Source organism: Balaenoptera musculus, chromosome 9 (assembly GCF_009873245.2).
Source record: "Balaenoptera musculus isolate JJ_BM4_2016_0621 chromosome 9, mBalMus1.pri.v3, whole genome shotgun sequence".
Classification (NCBI taxonomy): domain Eukaryota; kingdom Metazoa; phylum Chordata; class Mammalia; order Artiodactyla; family Balaenopteridae; genus Balaenoptera; species Balaenoptera musculus.
Genome location: NC_045793.1, coordinates 47,945,802 through 47,973,200, shown reverse-complemented (window position 1 = coordinate 47,973,200; position 27,399 = coordinate 47,945,802). Strand labels below are relative to the sequence as shown.

The following is a 27,399-nucleotide window of genomic DNA, read 5'->3' as shown; positions in this document are numbered from 1 at the left end:
AGTCAGAATGGCCATCATCAAAACATCTACCAACAGTAAATGCTGGAGAGGGTGTGGAGAAAAGGGAACCCTCTTGCACTGTTGGTGGGAATGTAAATTGATACAGCCACTATGGAGAACAGTATGGAGGTTCCTTAAAAAACTAAAAAGTAGAACTACCATATGACCCAGCAATCCCACTACTGGGCATATACCCTGAGAAAACCATAATTCAAAAAGAGTCATGTACCACAATGTTCATTGCAGCACTATTTACAATAGCCAGGATATGAAAGCAACCTAAGTGTCCACTGACAGATGAATGGGTAAAGAAGACGTGGCACATATATACAATAGAATATTACTCAGCCATAAACAGAAACAAAATTGAGTTATTTGTAGTGAGGTGAATGGACCTAGAGTCTGTCATACAGAGTGAAGTAAGTCAGAAAGAGAAAAACAAATACCGTATGCTAACACATACATATGGAATCTAAAAAAAAAAAAAAAGGTTCTGTAAAACTAGGGCAGGACAGGAATAAAGATGCTGACATAGAGAATGGACTTGAGGACACAGGGAGGGGGAAGGGTAAGCTGGGACGAAGTGAGAGAGTGGCATGGACATATATACACTACCAAATGTAAAACAGATAGCTAGTGGGAAGCAGCCTCATAGCACAGGGAGATCAGCTAGGTGCTTTGTGACCACCTAGAGGGGTGGGATAGGGAGGGTGGGAGGGAGACGCAAGAGGGAGGAGATACAGGGATATATGTATATGTATAGCTGATTCACTTTGTTATAAAGCAGAAACTAACACACCATTGTAAAGCAATTATACTCCAATAAAGATGTTAAAAAAATAAAAATAAAAATCACAGCACCCAAAAGACATTGCATTTACTGCACCTTCCTAACCTGGATCAAATGTTTTATGTCCTTTGATCCTCATGGCAATCCTGTAGGGTCTGGTGAAGGTTTTCAATTTCAGAATTGGATTGTTTTCCAAAGTTCATTCATGAACTCTTTGGAATTGGGAAGCTCTTTCTCCATGGAAGAAATGGTATCAATGAAACACTTCTCAGGGCCTTCCCTGGTGGCACAGTGATTGGGAGTCTGCCTGCCAATGCAGGGGACACCATGCTCTAGAGCCCGCAAGCCACAACTACTGAACCCGCATGCCACAACTACTGAAGCCCGTGCACCTAGAGCCCGTGCTCCGCAACAAGAGAAGCCACTGCAACGAGAAGCCTGTGCACGCAACGAAGAGTAGCCCCCTCTCACCTCAACTTGGCAAAGCCCACGTGCAGCAACGAAGACCCAACGCAGCCATAAGAAAATAAATAAATAAATGTATTAAAAAAAAAGGAAAGAAAGAAACACTTCCCAGGTCAGCCCACAAAGGTGTGTTCAACCCACCATCTCGATGTTGTGATTGTGGAAAGCTAGATGCTTTCCAAGTTGCAACTGGGGATGGCATATCTTCAGTGATGTCATTATGAGGAAGCACTTCAAGAGTAGCAAGTGCTCTAGAGATGCAAAGTATTTTCCCAGCTTCCCAGCACCCCAGCAGCAGGAGCTGACAGTCCCAGTGGGGAGTCAAGCAGGGGCTGTGAGATACAGGACCAAGGCCAAGAGGGGACAATCAGCACTAAAGGGAGAGCACCGTAATGACTAGGTCATTGGAATGCTGGCTCTGGCGTTCCAGCAGGGAGCTCCACACGGCTCCCCTGTTTCCCTTCTGCTGAACCAACTGGGGTGGGAGGCATGGGGTGCTTTACTGATAGTGGTTAAAGATGTAATAATAAAAGCACATCAGGCCAGTGGTGATAGCTTCCCTTGCAGAGGTAATTGCCTGGTACAAGGAGGGGGTGGAGGGGCGTGGCTAGTTCCCATTAAGAAATTTAGGTAAGATATCTGTAAATCAGGCAGTACTCCCTGACTTTTACGAATGAGAATGATCATGACCCAATGGCCTTAGGGATCTCTAGGACCAGATGATGCCATATGACTGGCTGGGGTTAAACCCACCTTTGCCTCTTTCCAGGGATATAGCCTCAATCAGGTACCCCATCTTTTCAAGGCTCAGTTTCCTCAGCAGTCAAACAGGGATAATAATTGCACCTGTCTCAACGGGTCTCCATGATAACTTAATGGGGAAAGTCATGTCCAAGGGCTTAGCCCAGTGCCTGGCATTCAGTATACGCTCGGGAAGTTTTAGCTGCCATTGCCTGGCCTGCCACTCACTGGCCTGATTTCTAACACTACTGTGATTTCTCCTTCCTCATGGGCAGGTTTGGAAACCAGACCTTAAACTACAGGCTCTTCTATGATGGAAAACACTTTGTGGGTGAGAAGAGGTTTGAATCGATTCACGATCTGGTCACAGATGGCTTGATAACGCTGTACATAGAAACAAAAGCTTCTGAATACATTTCCAAAATGACAACAAATCCCATCTATGAACACATTGGATATGCCACTTTACTCAGAGAAAAAGTATCCAGGAGGCTAAGCAGGTCTAAAAACGAATCAAGAAAAGCCAACGTCACAAATGAAGAACACACAGCGGTTGAAAAGGTAAGCTACGCGAGGGACAAAAACAGTCTCTCTGTTTTTCATCTATGCTCAAAAACCGGACGATTAATTCTATATGTGATTTGCCAGTATGTTATAGGAGACCACCCCAGCTCCACCGAAAGAACTTTAGAATTTTCATGCTAAAAGGGACCTTGGACATTTTTCAGTTCAACCCCCTCGTTTTACAGATGAGGACAGTGAGGTCCAGAAATGTTTGATCATTTGCCCCAACTCGTGCAGTCAGAGCCAGGACTTCCACAGATAATTATCTGTGAGTTTATTTGGAGTTTGAAAGGAAAAAAAATCCCATTAATGTTTTATGATGAAACTAGTCACTTGCTCTTTAATTGCCATTTGAGGTGTTACTGGCTCCATCTCTAGTTCCACCCAGCTGGCCAAATACATGGTATTTGCATTTCCTTCCCTTAGGACTGGGTGACCATGCGTGATCCACAGGTCAGCCGTCTCTTGAAGGTGGTTTTACCTAGATAACAGATTTTACTGACAGAGATGGGAGCATTAGCGGTGATGATGGCTATCTCTGAGAGGCTTGGAAAGACAGGCTATCCTTTGCCCCAAAGGAGGAGTTATTATGCCTCGCCGAGGATTAGAAGCTCCTAAGTGGGTGATGTTCAAGGTGGTTGCATCATGGCAGGATGTGGCGAGGAAGATCTGATTTTCCTCTCCAGTAAGCTGCTGTTTATTTGAAAGACACCACCACAGTTTGCTAGCAGATTTTTTGGATGTGCCTCTTTAGGAACCATCTGCTTTGCCTGGTCCTATCTGTTTTCCACTGAAAGAAAGTGACAGCCAGCCACGCCAGTCAGCCCCCACTGAGTCTGTGCTGAGCCCAACTTCTAAGGCGGGCTTGGACTGGGGCAGATATAAATAAGCAGGGCGAGCACTGCTCCTTCTGGTGGTTACGAATCCTTAATTAAACTGGAATGGCCCCCTTCGTCCCCCTGTTGTCCAGTGTTAGCAGAAAGCAAAGGAACCTCAGGTTGACTGATTGGGCTTCGGCTTTGGCGACGGGGATGCACCAGAAAGCACTGAAATGAGGAGGAGAGCAGAGGATGGCAGGCGGTCCTGTTGGCAGACAGGGGATGATCTTAATTGATTTGCTAATTAAGCTTTAGAGCCTAGGAGAACCTTCCTCAGAATCATGTCAGTTGGGCAGCTGGCTCATGAAAAATATCATTTGCCATTTTCTTTTTATAACTCCAGAGTCTCCAAAGCACCTGTTTATTCTTTTGCAAATAATTGATTTGGGAAATGGTGGGGTTTCTGATTGTTTACATTTCAACAAAAGAGAGAGAGAGAACTTGGGTCCCAACTTTCAGAGTTTGTGCCCGTCTAGGCGAAAGCCGTTCCTTACTCTGTTTGCCAAATCGGTTCAAAAGTAATTTAGAATAGAAAATCTGGAAGCTGACCTTCCTAGCCATGACAAATCAGAGGATGAATTGTAAAATAAATCTCTGAAGTGGTGTTTATATTTCTGAATTGGGGAGTGATGCCACCAAAAAGGCAATCTGTTACAACTGCAGGCAACACACTAGAACATTTCCAGGAAAAGAGGTGAGTAGGAAGTGACTCTTGTGTAGTTGGGATGAGAGTTTAGATCCTGGGTGTTGAAATTGACATTCACCGATTTCTGCCCTCCCCCACAAGGGAAGTTGGGTCACTGCAAACTGATATTTCTAGATGATAGTCCCATAAGGAAATTTACAGGACAAAATATGTCCTTTCTTGTAGATCATTTTGTATTTATTTATTAAAATTAAATTTTGGAGGAAATTAATAATCAGATTAATAATCACTTTGATTGAGCCACTAGTACACTTTTACCTTTTTAGGAAAAGGTAAATAAAAACGTTGAAGGAGGAAGTCCAAACTCAGTGAAAGGTTTGATGGACAGGTGCTGGCGGTGCGGGTTTCTTGGATGCTAATGATGCAGTGTTTGGCTTTCCTGGAGGACACGCCGAATACTGGGTCTGGTCATTTGCCAGGGGTCACTCATTTTGTTACTGGGTTTGTGAAGTAACTTGGTACGCCTCCATCTGTTTCTCTCTGACCTGTATTGACAAGTGGAATTACCAAGTCTCAGTCTTGCCAGAAATTCCATTTCCCTTAAGGGCAGGTCAGCGGACTGCTGCCATGGAGACAGTGACTAGAAAAGAGGTGGCAGAAACTTGAATAGATTGACTGAGAATGTCCGCGGCACCTGTCTGCTTCGGTAATGGCACGTCTTGAAGGTTTTAATGAGTGAAATGGGTAGGTTTCCTAATACTTCTCAAATCCAGACAGCCCAGCATTTCATTTTCCAGAGTGCTTAAACTCCGTCCGCCCGTTTATTTTATTGATCATTTCCTAATGAATCCAGAGAGACTATGTTACCTGTAAATCCAAGGATATTAACAGTGTAAATTGGCAAAAAGATATCACCTACCCCATCAGATTTGAGCGGTTTCCAGATTTACCTCCTGTCAAGATGGTTAGCAGTGAACTTGATTTTAATAACTGCAGATGAGGTGGGGAGAGGGGAGGGTGCAAAAAAAAAATGTTGTGGTTGTTAGCCAATAGGGATCTGTTTCCTTTCTGATTCTTTAATTGATTTTTAAAACATTATGATCTATAAGGGCCACCGTTTCATGTATTTAATTAAAATGATCATGCCCAGTGTCATTTCTTTTATGAAACTTATTTCAGAATTTATTCCATAGATGGAGGTCTACTGACCTCCAAAACTGGTGCTGTAAGCAATGTAAGATAACAACAGGATTTAACATTGGTTCAGACATTTGCAGTTCGTAACAGAAATTCACGCATGTGAAATAGTTTCCCCATTTTATCCTCAGAACAACTTTGCCAGGTACATAGGGCAGGAATCGTTATCCCCACTTTACTGAAAAAGTCACAATGGCAGGATGAGGAATCAAACCCACACTTCCTAACTCCAAGTTCAAATCTTCTTAAATCTATGGAGCAGCTGGACCTCATTCTGTTCTTATTGCCCTTATTGCCTTAAGCAAACACCCTTGCTTTTGACCATCCTAAGTCAATTGATGGTAAGAATCACTTAATATTTACGTGATGTGTTTTTGAAAATACACTGCTATTAATAGCTCTAATAACTAAACTGTCTTGTAAACGATACACAACTGAATCAAATATATGTAACAACAATATTTTCAATAGCACATATTTATTAAGTAAATTTGGCTTGCTGAATTAAATTGCATTTATGCTTTACTGGAGAAAAATCATCTGTACTCTTGATACAATACAAGCACATTTAAGAATATATTATAATTTACCATTATTCATTTCACTGTTTTTAATAATAGCAAACATCAGAAAACAATCTAAATGCCCATCAACTGGGGAATTGCTTAGATGAGTTATGGTACACCGATGTACAGGAATATCATGCAACCACAGAAAAGAATGAGGATGCTCTCATATGGACCAGTTTGAAAAGATTACCCAGAGTTAGCAAATGCAAAACCAAATATACTATAGTATGGGTAGTATGGTTTCATTTGTGTAAACCAGAAAAACAGATTTTGCACATTTTTTTCTTGCAAAATCATAAAACATCCCTTGAAGGATGCAAGAGCTAGTATCAGGGTTGCCAGTGTGGAGGGGAAGGGGGTGTCTAAGATGTAAGGGAGGGAAGGAGACTCCTGCTGCTATTTCATACTCTTTGAATTTTGAACCATGATAAATGCAAGATCCCATTCAGAAAATTAAACAAGAAAACAAAATTCATCATGTCCTAAATTCACATATGTTAAAGCAAACCCTCAGTAAAACATCTTCTCTACTCAGTGTATCACACACACACATATACAGTTCCAACCCTCCGGACCCAGACTGTTTTCCCATCCCTTCTCACTGGGCCCCTTCCCCATCCTGATAGCTCTTTTTTTTCTTTCAGTTCTCCTTTGGATTGTTAGCAAAGAGTCTGTATTTAGAAGCCTTTTGCTGAAGGTTGGGAGCTAGAAGATGGTAATTATAGCACAGAACTAAATCAGCAAATAAAGAGTGTGGCGTGACTGTCCCTGGAAATGGGGTGACTGTTGCTCCCTCCCTGATCTTGACCCCTGCCCACCTATAGACCCCTCAGCAGTGCTCCCCTGGGGTTCTTTCCAGCCCTCCCCCCATTTTTCATGCCCTTCCACCCCACCCCACCCCACCCCACCCTCCTTTCTCAAGCCACCCCAGGCCAGCTCCCAGATTCCTCTTGCTTTCCTACAGCAGCGAGGAAGCCTTTTTCGTTTCTGGTTGTCTTGCTGTGAAACCAGGAGAGAGACCTTTTCTGGAGTGAAGGGCTCTGTCCTCCGGTATAGATGAGTGTTTCAGAGAGGAATGATCTCCAGCCTCCATGCCACTATTTATTTTCTTTTAGAAATAATTATTTTCTTTACGTCCAGGGTGAACCTTTCGTCTTTTATTTCACTGTTTCCACCATAGGGATCAGCTGGCCTGCAAGATATCTTTGCCTAACACCCATGTTACATTTTTCTCCATACTCCTGGAGCAAGAGAAAGTGCCCCCCCCCACCCCAGGGCACAAATCTCCAGGCCTCGCTTACTGGCAGAAGCCTCAGCGGTGGATTCAGCTCATCCTGAGTGGTTCTCCCCACCAGTCCCATGATGGCCCCCAATGGCTGGTGCCCCTTGGTGACTTTTCACTCATCAGAGTGTTGCTTTTGCTGTTGTTTCCATCTTGGAAACTATCTGATTTGCTTTGTCTACAGGACAAAGTTCAGATTCCTCAGCAGGACATTTGCAGCCCATCTAAGCCCAGGCTCCCCTGGAAGCAGAGCCTGAGGCAAGGGCTTGGTGCATTGGTAATTTGGGAAGGCAGCCAGGGAGCAGGAGGGAGAGTGAAACAGACAAGGAGAGAAGCCAGTAGAAATGCAGATTATTGAGTTGGGCACCTTCCAAGGAGCCATGTAGAACTGCTCCTGGGAGGAACTGAAAGGGGGGTGGTATTTGCCCACCACCCCCTGACCTCTGTTGGCTGAGGGGTGCTTGTGAGCTGTTAAGTCCCTCAAGCACCAGGCCGTGCCTGCAGAGAACCAGGTGGGTTCCCAAGGGCAGGGAGTGAGAGATCACGGTGAGGACAGATGCTGTCGGGCTGCCGGAAGGTGAGAGCCACAGCAATGCCCGGGGTCGATGGTGGGCCAGACAATGCCCACTGCAGTCCGGCCCCGCCTTTCCCAGCCTGTCTCCAGAGGCTGGCCCCCCTCGCCGGCCTGTGGTCTACAGATGTTCCTGTGCCCCGTCTGACATGCCTTCCCTCTCCTGTTATCTTCAGCTTTCTGTTCACCCTTTAGAGACAAGCACAGCCTCCCTAATAAAACCTGCTGGGACCCACCCTCCCTCACCAACTCTAAAGGATTGATCTCATCTCACCACTTTCAAAACAAAAAACTTTTTATTGAAGTATAGTTGATTTACAATGTTGTGTTAGCTTCAGGTGTACCGCAAAGTGATTCAAATATATATATTCTTTTTCAGATTCTTTTCCATTATAGGTTATTACAAGATATTGACTATAGTTCCCTGTGCCATATAGTAGTTCCTTGTTGTTTATCCATTTTATATAAAATAGTGTGTGTCTATTAATCCCAAACTCCTAAGTTACCCTCCCCCCTTCCCCTTTGGTAACCGTAAGTTTGTTTTCTATGTTTGTGAATCTGTTTCTGTTTTGTAAATAAGTTCATTTGTATCAGTTTTTTTTAGCCTAATGTTTTGCACATAATCTTTAATATAATTTAACATGCTGTGTCTTAGGTAATTATTGAAATCAGTGGTTCTCAGTGTCTCCCTCAGTGACTGGCAGCATCACACTCCCCAAGGGACTGATTAGAAATTCACCTGCTCGGCCCCCACCCCAGCACTACTGGGTCAGGACCTCTGGGGGCGGCACCTGCCAGCCGCTGTGTGACCAAGCCTCCAGGTGGCTCCGGTGCACGCCCAAGTTTGAGAACCCCTGGTTTAGACGCTCCTCTCTTCCTCTAGAAGTTGACCAGTTGGAGGCCCAGGTCACTCCTTGGTTTACATCTCAACTCTAAAGCCCAACCCATGAAGGACTCAGCAGAGTAAACACTGTTGAATGAACAGATGGATAATTTTCAAAATGGAACAGATTGGCTCACACTCACCCTAAGGAACAGCGTATCTCGAATACACCAAGATGGTGCATCAGTATCTCCCACCATCTTTTCTCAGTGCGGCTCCTTCCACCCCTGGGCTAAACTCTGACCTGCTGTGGCATCCTGAGAAGCTAGAGCCTGGAGGAGGAGGGTCGTGGAGACCATCTTGTGCATCCCCTTTGTTTTACACAGCAGGAGACTAAGGCACCCAGCTCATTTGTCTGGAGTATTTCAGAGACATCTAGAGGTCACAGAGGCTTGGATAGAAAAAAATGATTTAAAGCAACCTGCCACTTAGAAGTTCTCTTAAAGTTAAGATCTTTGAGGAGCACAAGTTATATGTACAGGACTCCTGTGTGAATGATTGAAAAGTGAAAAATGAATTCAGGTTGCAGTTAGTCTTAAAGGTGTCCCAGCAGTTAGGGCCCAGTAAGAAATAGAAGACACATTCACTGGGATTTTGAAGAGAATTTGATTCACAAGGGATCTTTCCCAGGGGCTGGCAATGGCGAGAACTGTTACCTCCCCAGTGCTGAAGGGACTATGGGAAGGCACTGGGTTTCTGGGGTCTTATGAGAGCTGGAGGGGAGACTCCCACAGGAGGGGGCTGCCACAGAAGGGGGAGACTGCAGGAGAAGGGCTTCTGTAGGTAGGGAGCTCACATAAAAAGGGAACTCCCACAGGAGGGGACTCTCATAGAGAGAGGCCCTCACAGTCAAGCAAGGGTGCAACCCTTGGGTGCTGCGCCCCTCAAGCGGGAAGGGGCAGGGGAAGAAATATCTCAGCTTCTCTCTCCTGCCAGCCTTTGATCTCTTGCCTGTATCTCCCATTGGACAAATCCAACCAGCAGCCAGAGGCCAAAGGAGCCAGGGTTACCGTCCATAGGAGTCAGTCTCCCCACCATAGGCGAGGAGGGAATGAATGGGGGTGGGGGTGGGATGTGGCAGAGAATAACCAATGCAAGGAACGAATAGAATAAAAGTGTGTTAGCCTTGTTCTAATTCCTATAGAACGTTCAATCACCAGGTTCAGAAGCCACGATTGGCATTAATGCAAGATGACGAGGTAGCCCTTTTTGTGGGTGGGCTCCACCACTGTGCCATTATGGAAAGGGTCTTGGTCCTGGAGGGTGGAGGGGCTTTGTAACTTCATTAAGGACAGTTAATTCAAGCATGGTGTCGCCCATTGCCCTTCCCCGAGCAGAGATGCTGCATCCATTTGCCAAAGAAAGAGCCTGCATTGTTCACATAGAAAGCATTCAGGGGCCGAAAAAGATACAGTCATATTACAGGGTCTGGAGAACCTGTAGATTTGTTCCGCAGGAGGTCTCTTGGAAATAATATGTAACTGACATAACCAGTCTTTTCTCAGGAGAAAGGATAAATGAAGATGAGCATAACTTAGCTAGTAAAAGTGACAGGTACAGTAATGACTCTGATCATCCATCTTCCTGCTCACACACACGGTGTCATAAAATGGAATGCGATATAATGCTGTAAGAATGGATTTGAACTTAGATTACATTTGCTCATGAAACCAGGTTTTACCGAGAGTTATTTTAAATCAGAATCCTCTGAGGGTGTGGGATTTATCATGCAGTCTGGAAAAGAGCTGATTTGGCTTGGTCAGTGGTTCTCAAACCGGCTTCGGGTTAGAATCACCCTAGGAGCTTTTTAAAAAAAGACACATGTTAACCCCTCCTGACTTACTAAATCAAAGCCTTTACTGGTGAAGCTCAAGCATCTCTGTTTTTAAGGTTCCCCAGGTGATTCTAAAGTTCTCAGCCCCTGGTTAGATGAAAGGTCAGATGGGGAAGTAAAGGTTGTCAGATACTTGGGAGCATTTTCTTTTAAGGACTCCTGTCCCTCTTTCTCTAATGCCTCTTATATTTCTGAGACTCTTTCATGCCCTAATTTAGGCACTGGCATTCTTTCTTACCTTTACCTCCACACAGAAAGTTCTCCATGTAAACATTCTTAAGAGAGTAAACTCTGGTGGTTCTGGTCCCCTGAGTTGGTTCAAAGGTTTGCTTTGCTCCTTTTTTCCTGGGTCCTTTCCCCAGATTATTGGCTAAAATTTAAATGATGGGGAAAATTAAATGTAGTAGGATTAAGAGAATTTAATGAAGAGACAAGAAAAAGTCAGTATCTCTTCTTTAGGGGCTAGTGGGTGGTTTTCTTAATGACTAAGTTTATAGGACTAGGATTCTCAACCTTACCTGCCCACTGGGGAGTTTTCAAAAATACCAGTGCCTGGGCCATACCCCCAGAAAACAGATTTAACTACTTAGGATAAGGGCAGAGCATCTGGTGTTTATATTCTCTGGGTGATTCTGATATGCAGCTAAAGCTGAGAACCCCTGCTATGGAGGAATAACTAAAAATGAGTTAGGTTGTTCTGTACACTAGATTTATCTTTATCAGAAAGCTTCTCTTTTTTACCAGTACCTCACTATCAGTGGTCTCAAGGTTAGAGCTTTACAGGAACAAAAAGGAAAGTTATCCTAATACATTCAGTGTGTGTCAGAATAAGATGGTCCAAACAAACCTTCCTCATTCATCCCCATCAAAAATCACTGGAAAACAGCGCGATGCACCCCTTGCTGAAGTATTTTCTATGCATGTAGTGCCATCTACTGGCTGAAAGAAGAGTTATATGCTGACTGCAATCTCAAAGGACCACACTTAACAGATGTGGGAGTAATGAGCAAGAACAAATTTTCGGCAATGAACCCACTGAATCGTCCCCATTTCCTCAGGTTTTATAGCATAGATCAGGCTATGCAGTGGCTAGGGGGTGTCTGTTTAGTGGTTCGGGCTCATTCTTTGCGTAAGCAGGTGGGCAGTTCCTCCAGCTTGGGGCGCTTAGGTATAAAAATGGTCCCAATGATCTGATTCACTGAAATTCTGGTCCTGGGTCACACAAACTTTTTGGCCTCAGGGCCCTTTTATACTCTTTCAAATTCCTGGGGATCCCAAAGAGCTTTTGTTTATGTGAGTTATATCTACTGATATTTACTGCATTAGAAAGTAAAACTGAGAAAACATTTAATTCTTTTAAACATAACAGTAATAAAGTCATTATGTGTTTCTGTAAATAACATATTTTTGTGAAAAATAACCCCATTCTCCAAAACAAAAAAAAAATTAGAATATTGGCATTGTTTTACATTTTGTAAATCTCTTAAGTGTCTGGCTTAATAGACAACATCTGGATTCTCACTCCTGCTTCTGTATTCAATCTGTGGTGATATATTATTTCCTTTGAAGTGTAGGGAGAAGCTCTGGCCTCAAACAGATAAGTCATTGGGAAAAGGAAGAATGTTTTTATAGCCTTTTTAGGTAAATTTGAATTTTTTTACTTTTTTTTTTTTTTAATAATAGAACAAAACTTAACAGATGGTAGTTTCTTAAAGGTTACTTGCAATGTCAATGAGCTGGAAAAGACAATTGATAAAAATAATTTTGACATTATGGACTCTCTGAGAGGATCTTGGGGTCCCCCAAACGTTGGTGGACCACACTTGGAGAACTGCTGCTCTAGGCAGACGTTTGATGGACAGAAAGCACACCTTTTAAAGGTTATGTCTGTACGTCTCCAGGGAGGTGTTTGGGAGGAATTATTATGCCACTTTTAGCACCTTTGACTGTGGGAGGTAAATGATTCTGTCGCCTGGGACTGCCGTCCACCTTTGGAGACTGCAGGGCTTGCCCTGATGATGACCTCAGAGTTCTTCCCAATGGCTCTCCCTGGAGGTGGGCAGCAGCACTGATTCTGGGGCCTCTGTCATTTGAAAACAGCTTTCCAGGTAATTCTGATGCATATTCCAATAAAGAACCACCGACCTGCTCTTACCCCCTTCCCTGTACAGATGAGAAGCTGGGACCCAGAGCTCAAGGTGACATGGTGACAATGAGCACTGGCAGACAAGACACCACTGTAGGGAATCCCATTATTCCCTTTCCATGGCCTGGTACAGGGTGTCGGCCTCTTTCTTACTCTTCCGGTGCCTCTCCTTCCACCAGCTTTGTGTCTGTCTCATCAGGACTTAACCAGTCTCCCCACCTCCACCCCACAGTGAGTCGCTGTCATTTTTGCCAGCTAGAGCCATGCACCCTCTTTTGGAAATTGCACCCGGAGCCACTTCCCCTCCCACTCTCCGTGTATGTCCTTCTTTGCTCCCAGAGTTGGGCTGGTGGTTCAAGGCTGATCCAAGGGGTCACACTTCCATGGCCACTCTGCTTGGTTCAAGGGTTGGCATGCGGTCAAGTCAGAATCCATGAAACCAATAGACTTGCCCTGTGAATTCCCGGAAGAAGGCCCTTCTGCCCTTTTACTGCTGGGCTGTATCCAACAGGAAGTAGAGTCTGGGTGGCTAAAGCCTTCTAGCCACCACATAGAGTCTGAGGAAGTGTAGCCTGGAAGTGGAGAGAAAGAAACTGAGTCCCGAGGACTCAGTCTGAGCTGCCTCTGGGGCCCGCTGCGCTCTGCTGCCTGTTTCAGTGGTTACCAAGTCATTCCTGCTTAGCTCTTGAGCCGAGCAATGGGAATGTCTGTGTTGAGTTTAGGTGTCTGCATCTTTACAACCAGAAGAGCTCTAACTCACACCACCCCCATCCCCTGTCCTCCACACTTTTCATCCTGCACTCAGTGCTTGTCACCATTATCGAGAAAGCTCACTAGTCACATTCAGGGTCCATTTTCATTTTAATCGAATCACTCTCACTATCCTTCTTTTACGTGGTAACATCAAATCAGAAAAAGGGACATCTAGTATTTACTGAAATGGGTAGGAATGTAGTGCCTGGATTACCAGGCAGACTGAGAAATAACCCCAAAGCCACCTCTGGAGTACATCTCTCCATCTCTTGCCCCCAGCTCTGAAGAAGTGGATTTGTAGATTTCTTAATAATGACATGCACTTACATAAGATTATGGCAATCTGTTAAAGAGTCCTAGTGAACTCTGATAAACCAGACTTTTATCTGCTCATGATTTTGCCAGGAAATTTTTTTTTAACAGAATGAGAAGAAACATAGCCCCATCTGCAGTATCGGATCTGCCCAGAGAGCCTCTGTTGAATACGAGACCTCCCAGATTATCAGTAAAACAGAGGATATGAATTGGAAACGTGCAGACCCTGAGGAAAGAAAGGTCAAAGTTCCAATCTGTAGTCTTGATTTATTTTTTTAAATAGTTTTTATTTATTTATTTATTTAGGCTGCGCCAGGTCCTAGTTGCAGCACGCGGGATTTTTTTTTTTTTTTTTTTTTAGTTGCAGCATGTGGACTTCTTAGTTGCGGCACATGCTTAGTTTTTCTGAATAATTTCCATTGATGTTAATGGATGTGAGATTGTCAAAGCTACATCTTAGGTGATTTGTGTCTGTTGCCTCTGGAACAGGTTGCAGAACTGGCATTACTCATTCCTCGATAATGAAATGTCTGGCTGGATTTTATGACAGCAGTTTGTAAATGTCCGGATTGGTTTTGTCTCTCTTTACAGATGATCACTTTGAAGTTTCCACAAAGCTAGTAATTCACTTTGCACCTAGTCCCCATTTATGTCGCTAATGGTGTCTAACCATCAGAAGAATAAGTTAAAGTTTAAAAATGCAACTTTTATTGCTCTCATGTGACTTGGTGGCTTAAAATAATTATTAAGAAGTCAAATCACTGTCATGTGCAACAGACCCTTCTTTAATACTCATGTTGAGAATCAGAAATAAGCTGCAGAATGGTGAGCTATTGATGTCCCAGCATGCCTTTAACAGAGTAGGGTGAGTTATAGTTTATCTCAGTTTATATAAATTCCATGTAAAACAATTCATGATATAAAATAATTCTAATATTTTTAATCTTGAATGATTATAGGAAATTTATAGTTACCAAAAAGCTTTACATTTATCAAGCATGGCATAGTTTTTAATCCATTATAAAGCTACATTATTTCATTCAGCTTCATAACAGTCTTTAAGTTTTGAGTTCCTATGCTTTATCAGTAAAATAGCAAAAAAAAAAAAAAAAAAAACCAACAACACCCTAGGCTTGGGGAGGCCCAGGGATGGCCCAGGGTCATAGAACTAGCAACTTGCAGGTTGTATCACTAATAACTATTAATTAGAATGTGGCTTGGTTGACTTCAAAGCTGCTGTCCTTTCTATTCTACACACTGACAAAGTAAATTAACTTGCTTTGTGTCTAATTTGAAAGCTGCTAAACAAAGCATTATATTGGGAATTGTTTCCCTCTTCAAATGTCAGCCCTCCTGTCTCTTTGTGGCGTGATTCTAATCATCAGCCGCTCTTGACTAATTTGTTCTTAGGAAGAAATACGTCTGGCTTAGGGAGTTCCTTAAGAAGACAAGTCGTTCATTACAGACAAATACGCCTGCCTCTGTGATTTCTGTTCTAAAATCCCTCTGTGTATCTTTAGCCTGGAGCTATATGAATTTTAAAAGGATTCGGCAATATTGTCAAGCTCTATATGTGGACCTCCCCGAAATCCCAAAGTGACAAGTATGAAATACATGCTTCAGCAGCAAGCCTGCATCCCACATCTTCAGATCATGATGAAATAAATAGGGATGAGAGGAAATTGAAGCCACATTTACCCTCGTGAATGCTTGGAAGTAACACATGACCCAGTTCCCCCAGCTTTGAAACACTGGTTGAACTCTGGGATTGTAAAATGATATACACAGAGTTTTTAATTTACTGGATTTTTTCTTCCTCCAGTAAATTAAGTGTAAAAATCAACCAGGTGACAAGAAAAGGAACACTAGCATTTATTGAGCATCTGTCATGCACCAGGTGCTGGAGGGGGTGCTTTGCGTGTTCCGTCCTCACAGTAGCTCTGAGAGGGAGGAATTGGGGTGATTGAAGTAACTTATTCATGACCACCCAGCTGACAAGTGAACCGGAACCCAACCCCTGGTTGACTTGACGTGAAAGCCCCTTCAAGAGCTCCTGACTACTTGAGAGTAACCTTCTTGGAGTTATATACAGGGACTTTGATGACCTTGTCCCCTTGCCCTGTCACCCTGCAAACACATGCACACATCTCTTTGCCCTTATCCACTTCCTCTCCCCAGCTGTGTCCAAGAGGCCAGCACATATGAACCATTACCATTTCCTAAGCACACCAGCTGGCTTCATGCCCCTCAGCCTTTACCCAGCCTCCTCCAGCTCTCTGCAGTGGTCCCCCTCTCCTCTCGGCCAGCCCCCTGCCCTGATGTAAGGAACTCTACCTATCTTTGTAGATCAGGCTCAGGCATTTTCTGACCTACAAAGTCTTCCCTAACCTCACCCAAGCCTTCCTGGACATGCCTTCCTTTGGCCACCTCACCGTCACTTAGATTTAACTCTGTTTGCACTTAGCACACTGCACTGGAGAGTTCATTCATTCATTCTTTTTTTTTTTGTATTTTTTTTTAATCAGTCATCAATTTTATACACATCAGTGTATACATGTCAATCCCAATCACCCAATTCAGCCTTAAAAGAAAAAAAAAATAAATAAACAAATGGGACCTAATGAAACTTAAAAGCTTTTGCACAGCAAAGGAAACCATAAACAAGATGAAAAGACAACCCTCAGAATGGGAGAAAATATTTGCAAACGAATCAACGGACAAAGGATTAATCTCCAAAATATATAAACACCTCATGCAGCTCAATATTAAAGAAACAAACAACCCAATCCAAAAATGGGCAGAAGACCTAAATAGACATTTCTCCAAAGAAGACATACAGATGGCCAAGAAGCACATGAAAAGATGCTCAACATCACTAATTATTAGAGAAATGCAAATCAAAACTACAATGAGGTATCACCTCACACCAGTTAGAATGGACATCATCAGAAAATCTACAAACAACAAATGCTGGAGAGGGTGTGGAGAAAAGGGAACCCTCTTGCACTGTTGGTGGGAATGTAAATTGATACAGCCACTATGGAGAACAATATGGAGGTTCCTTAAAAAAACTAAAAATAGAATTACCATATGCTCCAGCAATCCCACTACTGGGCATGTACCCAGAGAAAACCGTAATTCAAAAAGGCACATGCACCCCAATGTTCATTGCAGCACTATTTACAATAGCCAGGTCATGGAAGCAACCTAAATGCCCATCGACAGACGAATGGATAAAGAAGATGTGGTACATATATGTAATGGAATATTACTCAGCCATAAAAAGGAACAAAATTGAGTCATTTGTTGAGACGTGGATGGATCTAGAGACTGTCATACAGAGTGAAGTAAGTCAGAAAGAGAAAAACAAATATCGTATATTAACGCATTCAATCTTAACTATCAATAATTAATAACAAGTAAATATCCATTGTGTACCTAATCTGTGTCAAGCACTGTTCTTCTCAAGGCTGGCCAATTACAATGACTAGCTCAGGATAGGCCAGTGTCACAAGCACAGTAAGTGAGCCCTTGGGTCTTTGCTAAAAAAATAAGGAAGAGGCTCTTCCTTTCTTAAGTGGATCTTTTGAGCTTTTTTTTCCTAGTGCCAATTTGGGTAGAGTTTCTCTTTTCTGTTGTCAAAAGAGCTCTAATGGAGTCACAAAGGAAAGAGACCCATGCCTGGTAGAGAAGGATCTTCTAGAAAAGGGAAGACATGGGGCTTCCCTGGTGGCGCAGTGGTTAAGAATCTGCCTGCCAATGCAGGGGACACGGGGTCGAGCCCTGGTCCGGGAAGATCCCACATTCCGCAGAGCAACTAAGCCCGTGCACCACAACTACTGAGCCTGCACTCTAGAGCCCGTGAGCCACAAGTACTGAACCTGCGTGCCACAACTACTGAAGCCCGCGCGCCTAGAGCCCGTGCTCCGCAACAAGAGAAACCACCGTAATGAGAAGCCCACGCACCTCAACGAAGAGTAGCCCCCGCTCACCGCAACTAGAGAAAGCCTGCGTGCAGCAACGAAGACCCAATGCAGCCAAAAATAAATAAATAAAATAGCAAAGGGAGGACAGTGGGCAGAGCCTAGTGACAGGGTTGTAAAGAGGAAGGCCCTCGGCAGACAAGAGAGCCAGGTAGGGGAAGGGAGGCTGATGAGATAGGTGAGCTGGAGAAGGGTAATGTAAAGCAGGCTGAGAAGTTTGAACTTCATACCTGAAAGCTTGAGGAGTTTCCCGAGATGTAAGTTTTAGAAAGATGAATTGATGCCAGCAAGGAAGATGGATTGGATGGAGAGAGACTAGGGCCATGTAGGAGGCAGATGCAGTAATACTGAGGCATCTGCATTTTTAGTTTCAGAAGCCAACATCTGTTGGCAAATTTTTAAAAGCCTACCTTTTCAGCTTCTAAATGTTAACGCTATTATCAAAGCTAATTATTATCCTACTCTTCCCAATTTCAGAAAGTGTAAGTTTGGTAAATGGTTTTTCACAAGGCTTTCAATGTTGGGATGCAAGGGGAGGACTAGAAGCCGTTGCTGCACTTCTGTGCCTGAACTGGGCCCCACTGAGCTGCATTAGCCCGAAGGGCTAAACTGTTCAAGACGTGACCTTCTCTTCTCCAGAGCCCTCTGCCAAGGTCCCTTAAACAAGCACTCAGAAAAAGTGCTTGTTAAATAAATTAATGTGGTTGTATTCTTCCCTCATCCCTTCCTCCACCAGTAAAGAAAGCAATTGAATGCATGCCTTTATTAGAAAAGCTGTGGCCTTGAAAAATAATCAATGTTGAATTTTGTAATAAAATAAAAATACTCATTAACTTGGACTCCACAAATCCTAACCTCTAATATCTACAAAAAATTTACCTACTAATTAAATAGTTTAGAGGACATTAAAATGGAAATGCTTATTACTTAAGAGAGCAAAGTTTTTCTTCCAATTCAGTGAGTGTATAACTGCTCAAAATGGGATAAAAAGAGGTCGACAATATTTAGTCTGCTAATCACATTTTCTCTAGTCCAGTGGTTCTCAGATGTTAGCATACATGAGAATAGTCTGGAAAGTTTGTTAATACACAGCTTTCCAGGCCCCAGCCCCATAATTGCCAATACAGTAGGCCTGGGCTAAGGTCCAGCTTCCTAGGAGATGCAGGAGCTGATGGTCCAGGGACCACACTTTGAAACCACTGGTCTAGTCAGTTATTAACTATATAAGGTAACTCTGGAACAGTGCAAAATAACAGTTGATAAGTAATATATATATATATAATTATATATTGTATATTATATATAATATTTAATATAATATATACTGTAATATATTATATATTATGTAATTATATATAATATATGTTATTTATTGTATCTATTATTAATCAACTATGATTTTGTCATAGTTTTGGAGTTAATAATATATACAATTATATATTGTTATTTGTATATATAAATATTTTATGTAGGATATATTAATATCATATACTATATGAAGAATATATTATATATTACATATAATAATTATATCTATCATTAATCAACTGTTACTTTCCCCTAGTTTCAGAGTTGCCTTATATATTATGTAATATACAATTATTATTATATATTATATTATTATGTTATATATCATAGTATATATAATATATATTATATATTAGTATATATAATATATATTATATATTAGTATATATAATATATGTTAATATATTTGCATTATAGAGGATACATAATTTTTAAATATTATAATATATAATGCATATATAATTATATATATATTCCCACTATTTTTTATACCTACTCTCCTAGAATATAAGCAAACTGCATCTTAGGTGTTCTCTGAATATCCATTGCTTTTGTGTGACACGTTTCCTTCTCTTCTGAAGCTCTCTGCGGCGCCCTCTGAAGGGCACGTCTCCTCACACAAAAGGTGCAGCACAGTGGTTAAGTGCATGGGCTCCGGGGCCAGTGGCTGTGTGGCCCTTGACAAGCATGTATACTCCCTGTGTCTCGGTTTCCTCCTGTGAAAATAATCATAACCGCCTCCTAGAAGGGTTGTGCCTGGTGACTAAGTTAATGGCAGGCACAGCCCCAGGAGCAGTGCCTGCCACATGATGCGTCCTTATGTAAGGCTAGCCTTTGGTTCTCTCTTCGCTGTGACCCCTGAACCGGGTCACTGCTCACCGTGAGCTCCACAGCCAGAAATACTCCCCCTCCTAAGGCATCTGCACCCCTACATCTCTGTGATGCTGGATCCCAGGCTTCCCTCATCCCCTCTGACACCACCCAGTGCCCGGCACAGAGCAAATTCTCAACCAAGGCAGGGACTGTGGAACTCTCCTTGGGACTTTCCTGAGCCCTCCTTTCCTGCCTTGCCCCCCCACCCCCGATCTGTCTCACCTACACCTTCTTGAGAGCCGGGTTGTGCACTGCTGTGAGTTGTTTCAGGCTGGTCTCCCTGCTAGTTAGGAACCATTCATGGTCAAGGGCAGCGCCTTACTTAGTTCTGCGCCGTCACAGGACTGACAGCCAAGGGACTGTTCTTACAAGACAGTCAATCAATGTTTGCTGAGGGATGAAAGGAAGAGGAGGAAGGAAGGACGACAGAAAGAAGGAATTTTCCAAGTTGCTCATTGTCTGTGTAACATTCTTCCTGTAACTTTTGAAACTAGAGGAAATCCATTAGGTAGAAAACCTAGAAATGATTTAGGCTGAACCATATGAAACTGTTGATATTTGATAGTTTTTTAACTACAAAAAAGGCAATTTCATGTGGCTCAAACTCACATCTATTTTTTTAATGAATTTATTTATTTAATTTATTTATTTTTGGCTGCAATGGGTCTTCGTTGCTGCGCACGGGCTTTGTCTAGTTGCAGTAAGCGGGGGCTACTCTTCCTTGAGGGGTGCAGGCTTCTCATTGCGGTGGCTTCTGCTGCAGAGCACGGGCTCTAGGTGCACGGGCTTCAGTAGTTGTGGCACACGGGCTCAGTAGTTGTGGCTCGTGGGCTCTAGAGTGCAGGCTCAGTAGTTGTGGCTCACGGGCTTAGTTGCTCCGCAGCATGTGGGATCTTCCCAGACCAGGGCTCGACCCCATGTCCTCTGCATTGGCAGGCGGATTCTTAACCACTGCGCCACCAGGGAAGTCCCTAATACCTATTTAATATGAGTGCTTCTGAACCCTGGTAAGTATAACACAGTAATACTTGCTCTGCACATACTCAGCACACTATGAATATTTGTTAATAAGTCTACAACAAGGATGCTGGTGGACTGAGGTCCTGAATTCTGAAGGGCCACACAGGATGATTTATCAGAGTAATAGTATAGGTTTGGCACTAGGTGGCAGTTCTTTTTATTTATTTATTTTTCACTTTCTTTTTTATTGATGTATAGTTGATGTACAATATCATATAAGTTACAGGTGTACAATATAGTGATTTACAATTTTTTTTGTTTTTTTGTCAATCCCAAACTCCCTAACTGGCAACTATTACACCATTTGTGTGTGTGTGTGTGTGTGTGTGTGTGTGTGTAAAATCGGCTTTCAGGGACAGACACCTTGAGGGTTTGTTTGTTAATTGTTAGCCAGATAGTTTGAAATAATCACCCCCAGTCTCTACCCAGCACAACGTTCTGAACCTACTACCAGATTAACATTCAATCTAGAGAAGCAGATGGATCCCACATCTTTCTTGTACTTTCAGCGAAGGTCAGCTGGGTTCATTTCTCTCACATAGTAACCATTCTGCCCCAGTCACTAAAGGCTGATCCACAGCCAAGTCCATGCCGCTGGGCTGTTTAGGAGATCCTCAGTCTATTCAAGGGCAGACTCCCCTGCTTTCCTGCCTTTGGGCTATTTTACTGCCTCTGAGACAGGTCACCAGAGAGAAGGCTCTGCAAGGAAGTGAAAGTCAAGGCAGAGCTGGTTAGAGGTTTTGTGCATAGAGGAAGTTGAGGCCATTGGTTTCAAATCACTGGGTTTCATGTACTCGTGCTCCTGCCGCCCTAAGCACACGTGAGAGAAGGGACTCCTGGGACAACAGAAGCTCCTAGTGACCATGCCTTCTGCAGCTTTATTTCCTCCAAAGTGAAGGGTGGCCCAGTGACTTACTTTGGCAGAGACATCTTAGCTCAGAGAAGATGAGCCATAAAATCAAAAATGGGTTGCGGAGAAAGCTCAGAGGTGTATAGGGTAAGCATGTGTGCAAACGCCTGTGAAGGCAGGTACTTGCCTGCGCAGCTGAAGCACTGGGAAGGTGCTGGGGAAGGTCACCCACGGGGGTGAGTCCGACTTCTGGCCCCTGGTTTGTATGAGAGCAGCCCTGGTCCTTGTCACGGCCACTTTAAAAAGAACACAGCTGTTTGAAAACCAGCCGTCCTTCTGATCTATCTCTCAGGAGGGGAAGACCTGAAGTACTTTGGGAAAGTTGACAGCTTTTTCAACTAAAAGTGTCAGACAAGCAGAACACAGAACTTTCAGTCAAATGTTTGGGGACTACTGAATAGGGGTATATATCTACTCCACATATGGACTTAAGATTCCCTACTGTTACAGAAAAATGTGTAGAGTTCTCCTTTGAAATATCTAGACTCAATTTTGTTTAAGTCAGCAAGTATTAAAGGTCAGAATTCATATACTATTTGTGTTAGTTTCCCAAGTGACGATTTTTTGAGTGACTCTCTCTTTGGGGATATGTTTATTAGTTTTATTTTAAGCATGATTTTAGCCCTTCCTTGCTGTTATTGATCCGTTTTTGAAAGAATGGTGAAGAGGGGCAGTTCAGAGCAGGGGCTGAGGAACCACACTACTCTTTGGTCAGCTCTGTCCCCGTGGCCTGGGGCACATCATTTATCCTCTTTCAGCCTGAGCATCTTCTTAAGTACCACAGTGTGTGTGAAGTATATTCTGGGACAGCAGCTGCCACCTACCAGGTGAGCTATAAATTCCAGCCACTGGTATACTGCTGGTTTAGAAGGCAGTTTCAGAATCTTAGTGAAAAATGAAGTCCTTAAATGAGTGATATCTCCTACGTGGTTAAGGTCAAATTTTAAAGTTGTTTCCATGTCTAATAGCCTGTCTCTCTGGCTGTTGCTGTAATGCGACTGTCTCTTCATTTCTAGAGAAATAGCCTCAGCTGAGATTTTCCTCCATAGATTAAAAAAGAAAAAAAAAAACAAAACCAAGAGGGTCATGTAGTTACTGATGTTTTCAAAAAGGAATATTTATTTAGAAAAACCAAATGCATTAGTAAATTGCTTGCTTTATACACATAAACCCTTTGGAATCTTGTAGTGTTTCCATGAGATGTTAAGGCTGTTACCTGTGGTCAAATAAATTTGTGTTTTACCAAGATAAACAGATTTCTTTTGTGCGGGACTTCTCAGTAGGGTCATGTAAGAATCTTCACGGGGGATTAGAGTATGAGTGATTCCCAGCGTATTTGCCCATCGAACCCTTTCAGTGCCGAGCAGCCCTCCAGACTGATGTTCTGAGAGCACACCTTGGAAAAACTGGGACCAAAGAAAATGAAAAATAGAGGAAAAGTGTCCACATTCAGGGGTCTGCATTGTAACTTGCACTGTTATGGTCCTTTTTACATATTTGCTTTGTTAATTCCACTTTCTCCTTCAGTCTGCTCCAGGCCATGTTCTTGACTTTGGTCTGTCCATACAAGGCCCCAACTCTCAGAGTAGTACATGAAACATGATGGAAAAGACCCTGCGACTGAAATGGGAGCTCCAAGGGAGTGCCTATGTTCCCCGAATCACAGAACTTCAGCACTCAGAATGCAGAGAGGAGGGCAGTGATACTGGCATTTATTTCATGCTTATTATGCACCACTTCAGGGATGGCCACACTGTACAAAGTTATCTCACTTGGTAATTGGTGGTCACTATAATGCACCGCCCATGGGCCCCACAGGACTGACAGGCTCATTCCTCCAGCCCTGGGTGGGCTGCTGGCAGAAGGCTGAAAAAAGGGGCTTTTGTCCACAGCCACGTAGTCCTTCTCGGGGACGGTCCGCATCAAATGACCAGGTAACACTGAGGCATAAAAGCTCAGCTCCTTGCCCCAGTTCAGGACCACTGTGAAGGACCAGCGCGGCTTCAGAACTCCCGCGATCAGGTGAAGCCTTTGTCGAGGCTTCATCGCAGCAGCGAGCATCTCCCCTGCCCCGTCCTGCTTCCTTTCCTCCTCCGTAGGTATTGATCCTGAGCGTGCTCCCCCAGTAAACTTCCTGCACCTTATGCTCACCTTGGAGTCTGCTTCCCAGGGAACTGGACCCATGACAGTCTTACAGGGAGTATGAAATCTCAGGCTACAGACTGGAGGTGGAGAGTAATCACTCTATCTTCTTTTTAATTGAATTTAATTTCCATCTCAAGCTTCCATGCTGCTTAATAGTGATACCTTAGTCTTTGCCAGTTCAGGGATTCCTTCTCCCCTCTTCCCCTCTTCCCCTCTTCTTCCTGGGATTACATCTCCTTTCCGCGGGACCTTAGGTGTTGTCACCTCTCTGTGCCAGCATCCACTGAGACACCGTGTTCTGTCCACTCCCTGGTTTGTGGTCCACACCCCATTTGCAGCTACCTGCTTCTTGGTTCAACCCTCAGGTCTCTCCCTGCTGGCCATCTCTTGGTGACACATCTTTGTAGCTGCATGGGAGGGGCCATTCTCTTGCCTCCCACCCCTGCTGGGCTACTTGGGGGACAACATGAAGCTGCTGAATTTTCTACTCTAGACATCATTTCTTTAAGGCAAAAAAAAAAAAAAAAAAGAAAAGTGCCATGTGGTTATAGTTCCATTGTTAGGCACTGAAGGTTCTGTTCAAAGTAAGCCATTTAGGGTTGTACAGAATGTCCTGAAGAAGCAATTATTTTTTGGTGTCTGTGGGTGAAAAAGGCTATCACACATGTCGTCCTTCTGCAGATACAGGTTTTAAATTAGTTCCATGCAACTGCCCACATTCTGTTAACATATACTTACTGAGTACCTTCCATTTGCTGGACTTCCTTTGAGATTCTGGGGACACAGTGGTAAACAAATACAGGCAAAGCCCCTGGTCTCGCAGCGTTTAGAATCTGCCTCCCTGGAGTTTTCTTGGCAGGCGTTTGGCTCCCACAAAGCCAAGACCTCTTCAGCAGTGATTTCGACATTGAGGGAGACCAATGAGATGGCATTTGCCCTTCATTTCCCATGTCGTAGTTATGTGAGATCTCACTCTCTGTGACCCTCTCCCAAGGGGACATCAACGCTTCTGCTCAGTTGATTGTCACAACCGATGCCTCTGTAAGGAATCAGCAGCATACATAGAATTTCTCCATGAATTGGCAATCCACAGGCCACATCTGGCTGACAGACGTGTTTTGACTGGTGTGCACATTGTTTTTAAAACATTTTAACTTTGGAGATTTTACAAACAAACCCACATTTCCAGGTTCTTTTTTAAAAAAATCAGAATATCTAGTAGTCCGAGGTTTACAGCCTCATATTGCAATAAACCTACTGAAAGTTAGTAAGCCACCCCATCCATGGGGCAGATGCTTTGCAGTTTACTACAGTTTGGTCAACCAGCCAGCTTCCCTCCTCTACTTTCCCTCCCTGGCCTCTGGAGGCCTATTCCTGGAGGATTTTACTTTACATTAACCAAGACTGACAGAGCTGCATCCTGGGCCTTATTGTATTGTCCCCACATAGTATGGTATTTACCTGACTGTGCTTTGGTGTCATGTTTTCCACCTTTATTAAGCAATTGTATAAAAAATAGTCATAGGATGCTCACTCACTATTACTTGTGATGTGATACAGTGTATCACACACTTTATAATGACATCTATGGCAGTCATTAGTGCTCTTGAGATGTTATGTGTTCATGCCTTTTTTGGGCAATACTAGGATGCACAGCTTGGCCCCCTTGTGCTTGGGTGGGGCGATACGACAGGAAAGGATGTATGGCGTTTGATCTGTGTTGCATACACATCATTTCCAGGCCATGGCATGATCTACCAGTGCAAGACCCTCCAGACTTCCTTTTCCTCCAGCAATGACAAGATAGTGTCTGTTGCCAGCCTGAGTCCCAGAAGGAAGAGGCATGGAGAAGAACCCCCAGCCAAACAACAGAGGATGTGTAGCATAAGTGAGAAATAGATCTTTGTTGAACCCAAGTAACCGAAATTTGCGGATTTTTTTTTTTTTAAATTACTGCAGCAGACCCTAGCCTGTACTGAGTGGTACAGTCTATAAAAGAGATTTCTCTTAGAGAACTAGAAAAATTCTTCTTCTCAGAAACTAGTTTCCTTTTATCTAAAGGACTCTAAGAATCTTCTTTAGCATCTAGGAGTCTCAAAGCCATCTCTTATGGAAGTGTAGGAACTTGTGATATTTGGTGGGTATTCTAAACTTTCCCCTAATTTAATATTATTTTTTACTTCTTCTTTTTTTAATATATTTATTTATTTCCTTATGGCTGCATTGGGTCTTCGTTGCTGCGCGCGGGCTTTCTCTAGTTGTGGCGAGCGGGGGCTACTCTTCGTTGCGGTGCAGGGGCTTCTCGTTGCAGTGGCTTCTTTTGTTGAGGAGCACGGGCTCTAGGCATGTGGGCTTCAGTAGTTGTGGCACGTGGGCTCAGTAGTTGTGGCTCGGGGGCTCTAGAGTGCAGGCTCAGTAGTTGTGGTTCACGGGCTTAGTTGCTCCGCCGCATGTGGGATCTTCCCGGACCAGGGCTCGAACCCATGTCCCCTGCATTGGCAGGTGGATTCTTAACCACTGTGCCACCAGAGAAGTCCTCTTTTTTAAAAAAACTTTTAATTTTATATTGGAGTATAGTTGATTAGCAATGTTGTGCTAGTTTCAAGTGTACAGCAAAGTGATTCAGCTATACATGTACATGTATCTATTCTTTTTCAAAGTTTTCTCCCATTTCGGTTGTTACATAATACTGAGCAGAGTTCCCTGTGCTATACAGTAGGTCCTTGTTGGTTATCCACTCTAAATGTTGCAGTGCGTACATGTCAATCCTAAACTCCCTAACTATCCTTTTCCCCCACCCTTCCCTCCAGTAACCATAAGTTCGTGCTCTAAGTCAGTGAGTCTGTTTCTGCTTTGCAGATAAGTTTATTTGTATCATTTTTTACAAATAAGTTCATTTGTATCATTTTTTTTAGGTTCCCCATGTTCACATTCTCTGACTTCACTCAGTATGACAATCTCTAGGTCCATCCATGCTGCTGCAAATAGCATTATTTTATTCTTTTTAATGTATATATGTACCACATCTTCTTTGTCCATTCCTCTGTCAATGGACATTTAGGTTGCTTCCATTTCTTGGCTATTGTAAACAGTGCTGCAATGAACATTGGGGTGCATGTATCCTTTCCGATCATGTTTTTCTCCAGAAAAATACTCAGGTGTGGGACTGCAGGATTGTAAAGAGGCTGTTTTTTAAAGAAAGAGCAAGATATAAAAATAACTAATTACATCCATAGAGTTTACTTTCAAATACATATATACGTCTGCCTTGAAAAAAAATTTTAAATACCTTAAAAAATAAAAGCCCTGAGAATCCGCTGCACACATTTTACAAGGTCTGTGCGTGAGTGTGGGGTTTAATTCTGGGACTTTCTAAGACTTCTTTTTAAGAGTAGACTATGAGAGAAGGTAATAGATTACATGAAACATGTTGCCTTAAAACATTTCTTAGTTTTTCTGTGGCTTATAATAATAAACTATTATGGATCACTAGTTTTAAAGTTGCCAGTGGTAGACTGAAAATATT

General features: G+C 43.1%; 1 protein-coding gene across 1 annotated transcript in view; it reads left to right on the top strand.

Moving 5' to 3' along the window:
- The window catches only part of CHN2 (chimerin 2), a 326,376-nt gene that overhangs the window by 208,007 nt on the left and 90,970 nt on the right, over positions 1 to 27,399 (top strand). Inside the window, exon 6 of the mRNA XM_036863191.1 lies at positions 2,272 to 2,557. Within this exon, the coding sequence (XP_036719086.1) occupies positions 2,272 to 2,557 (286 nt within the window). The remainder of the gene's footprint in view (positions 1 to 2,271; positions 2,558 to 27,399) is intronic.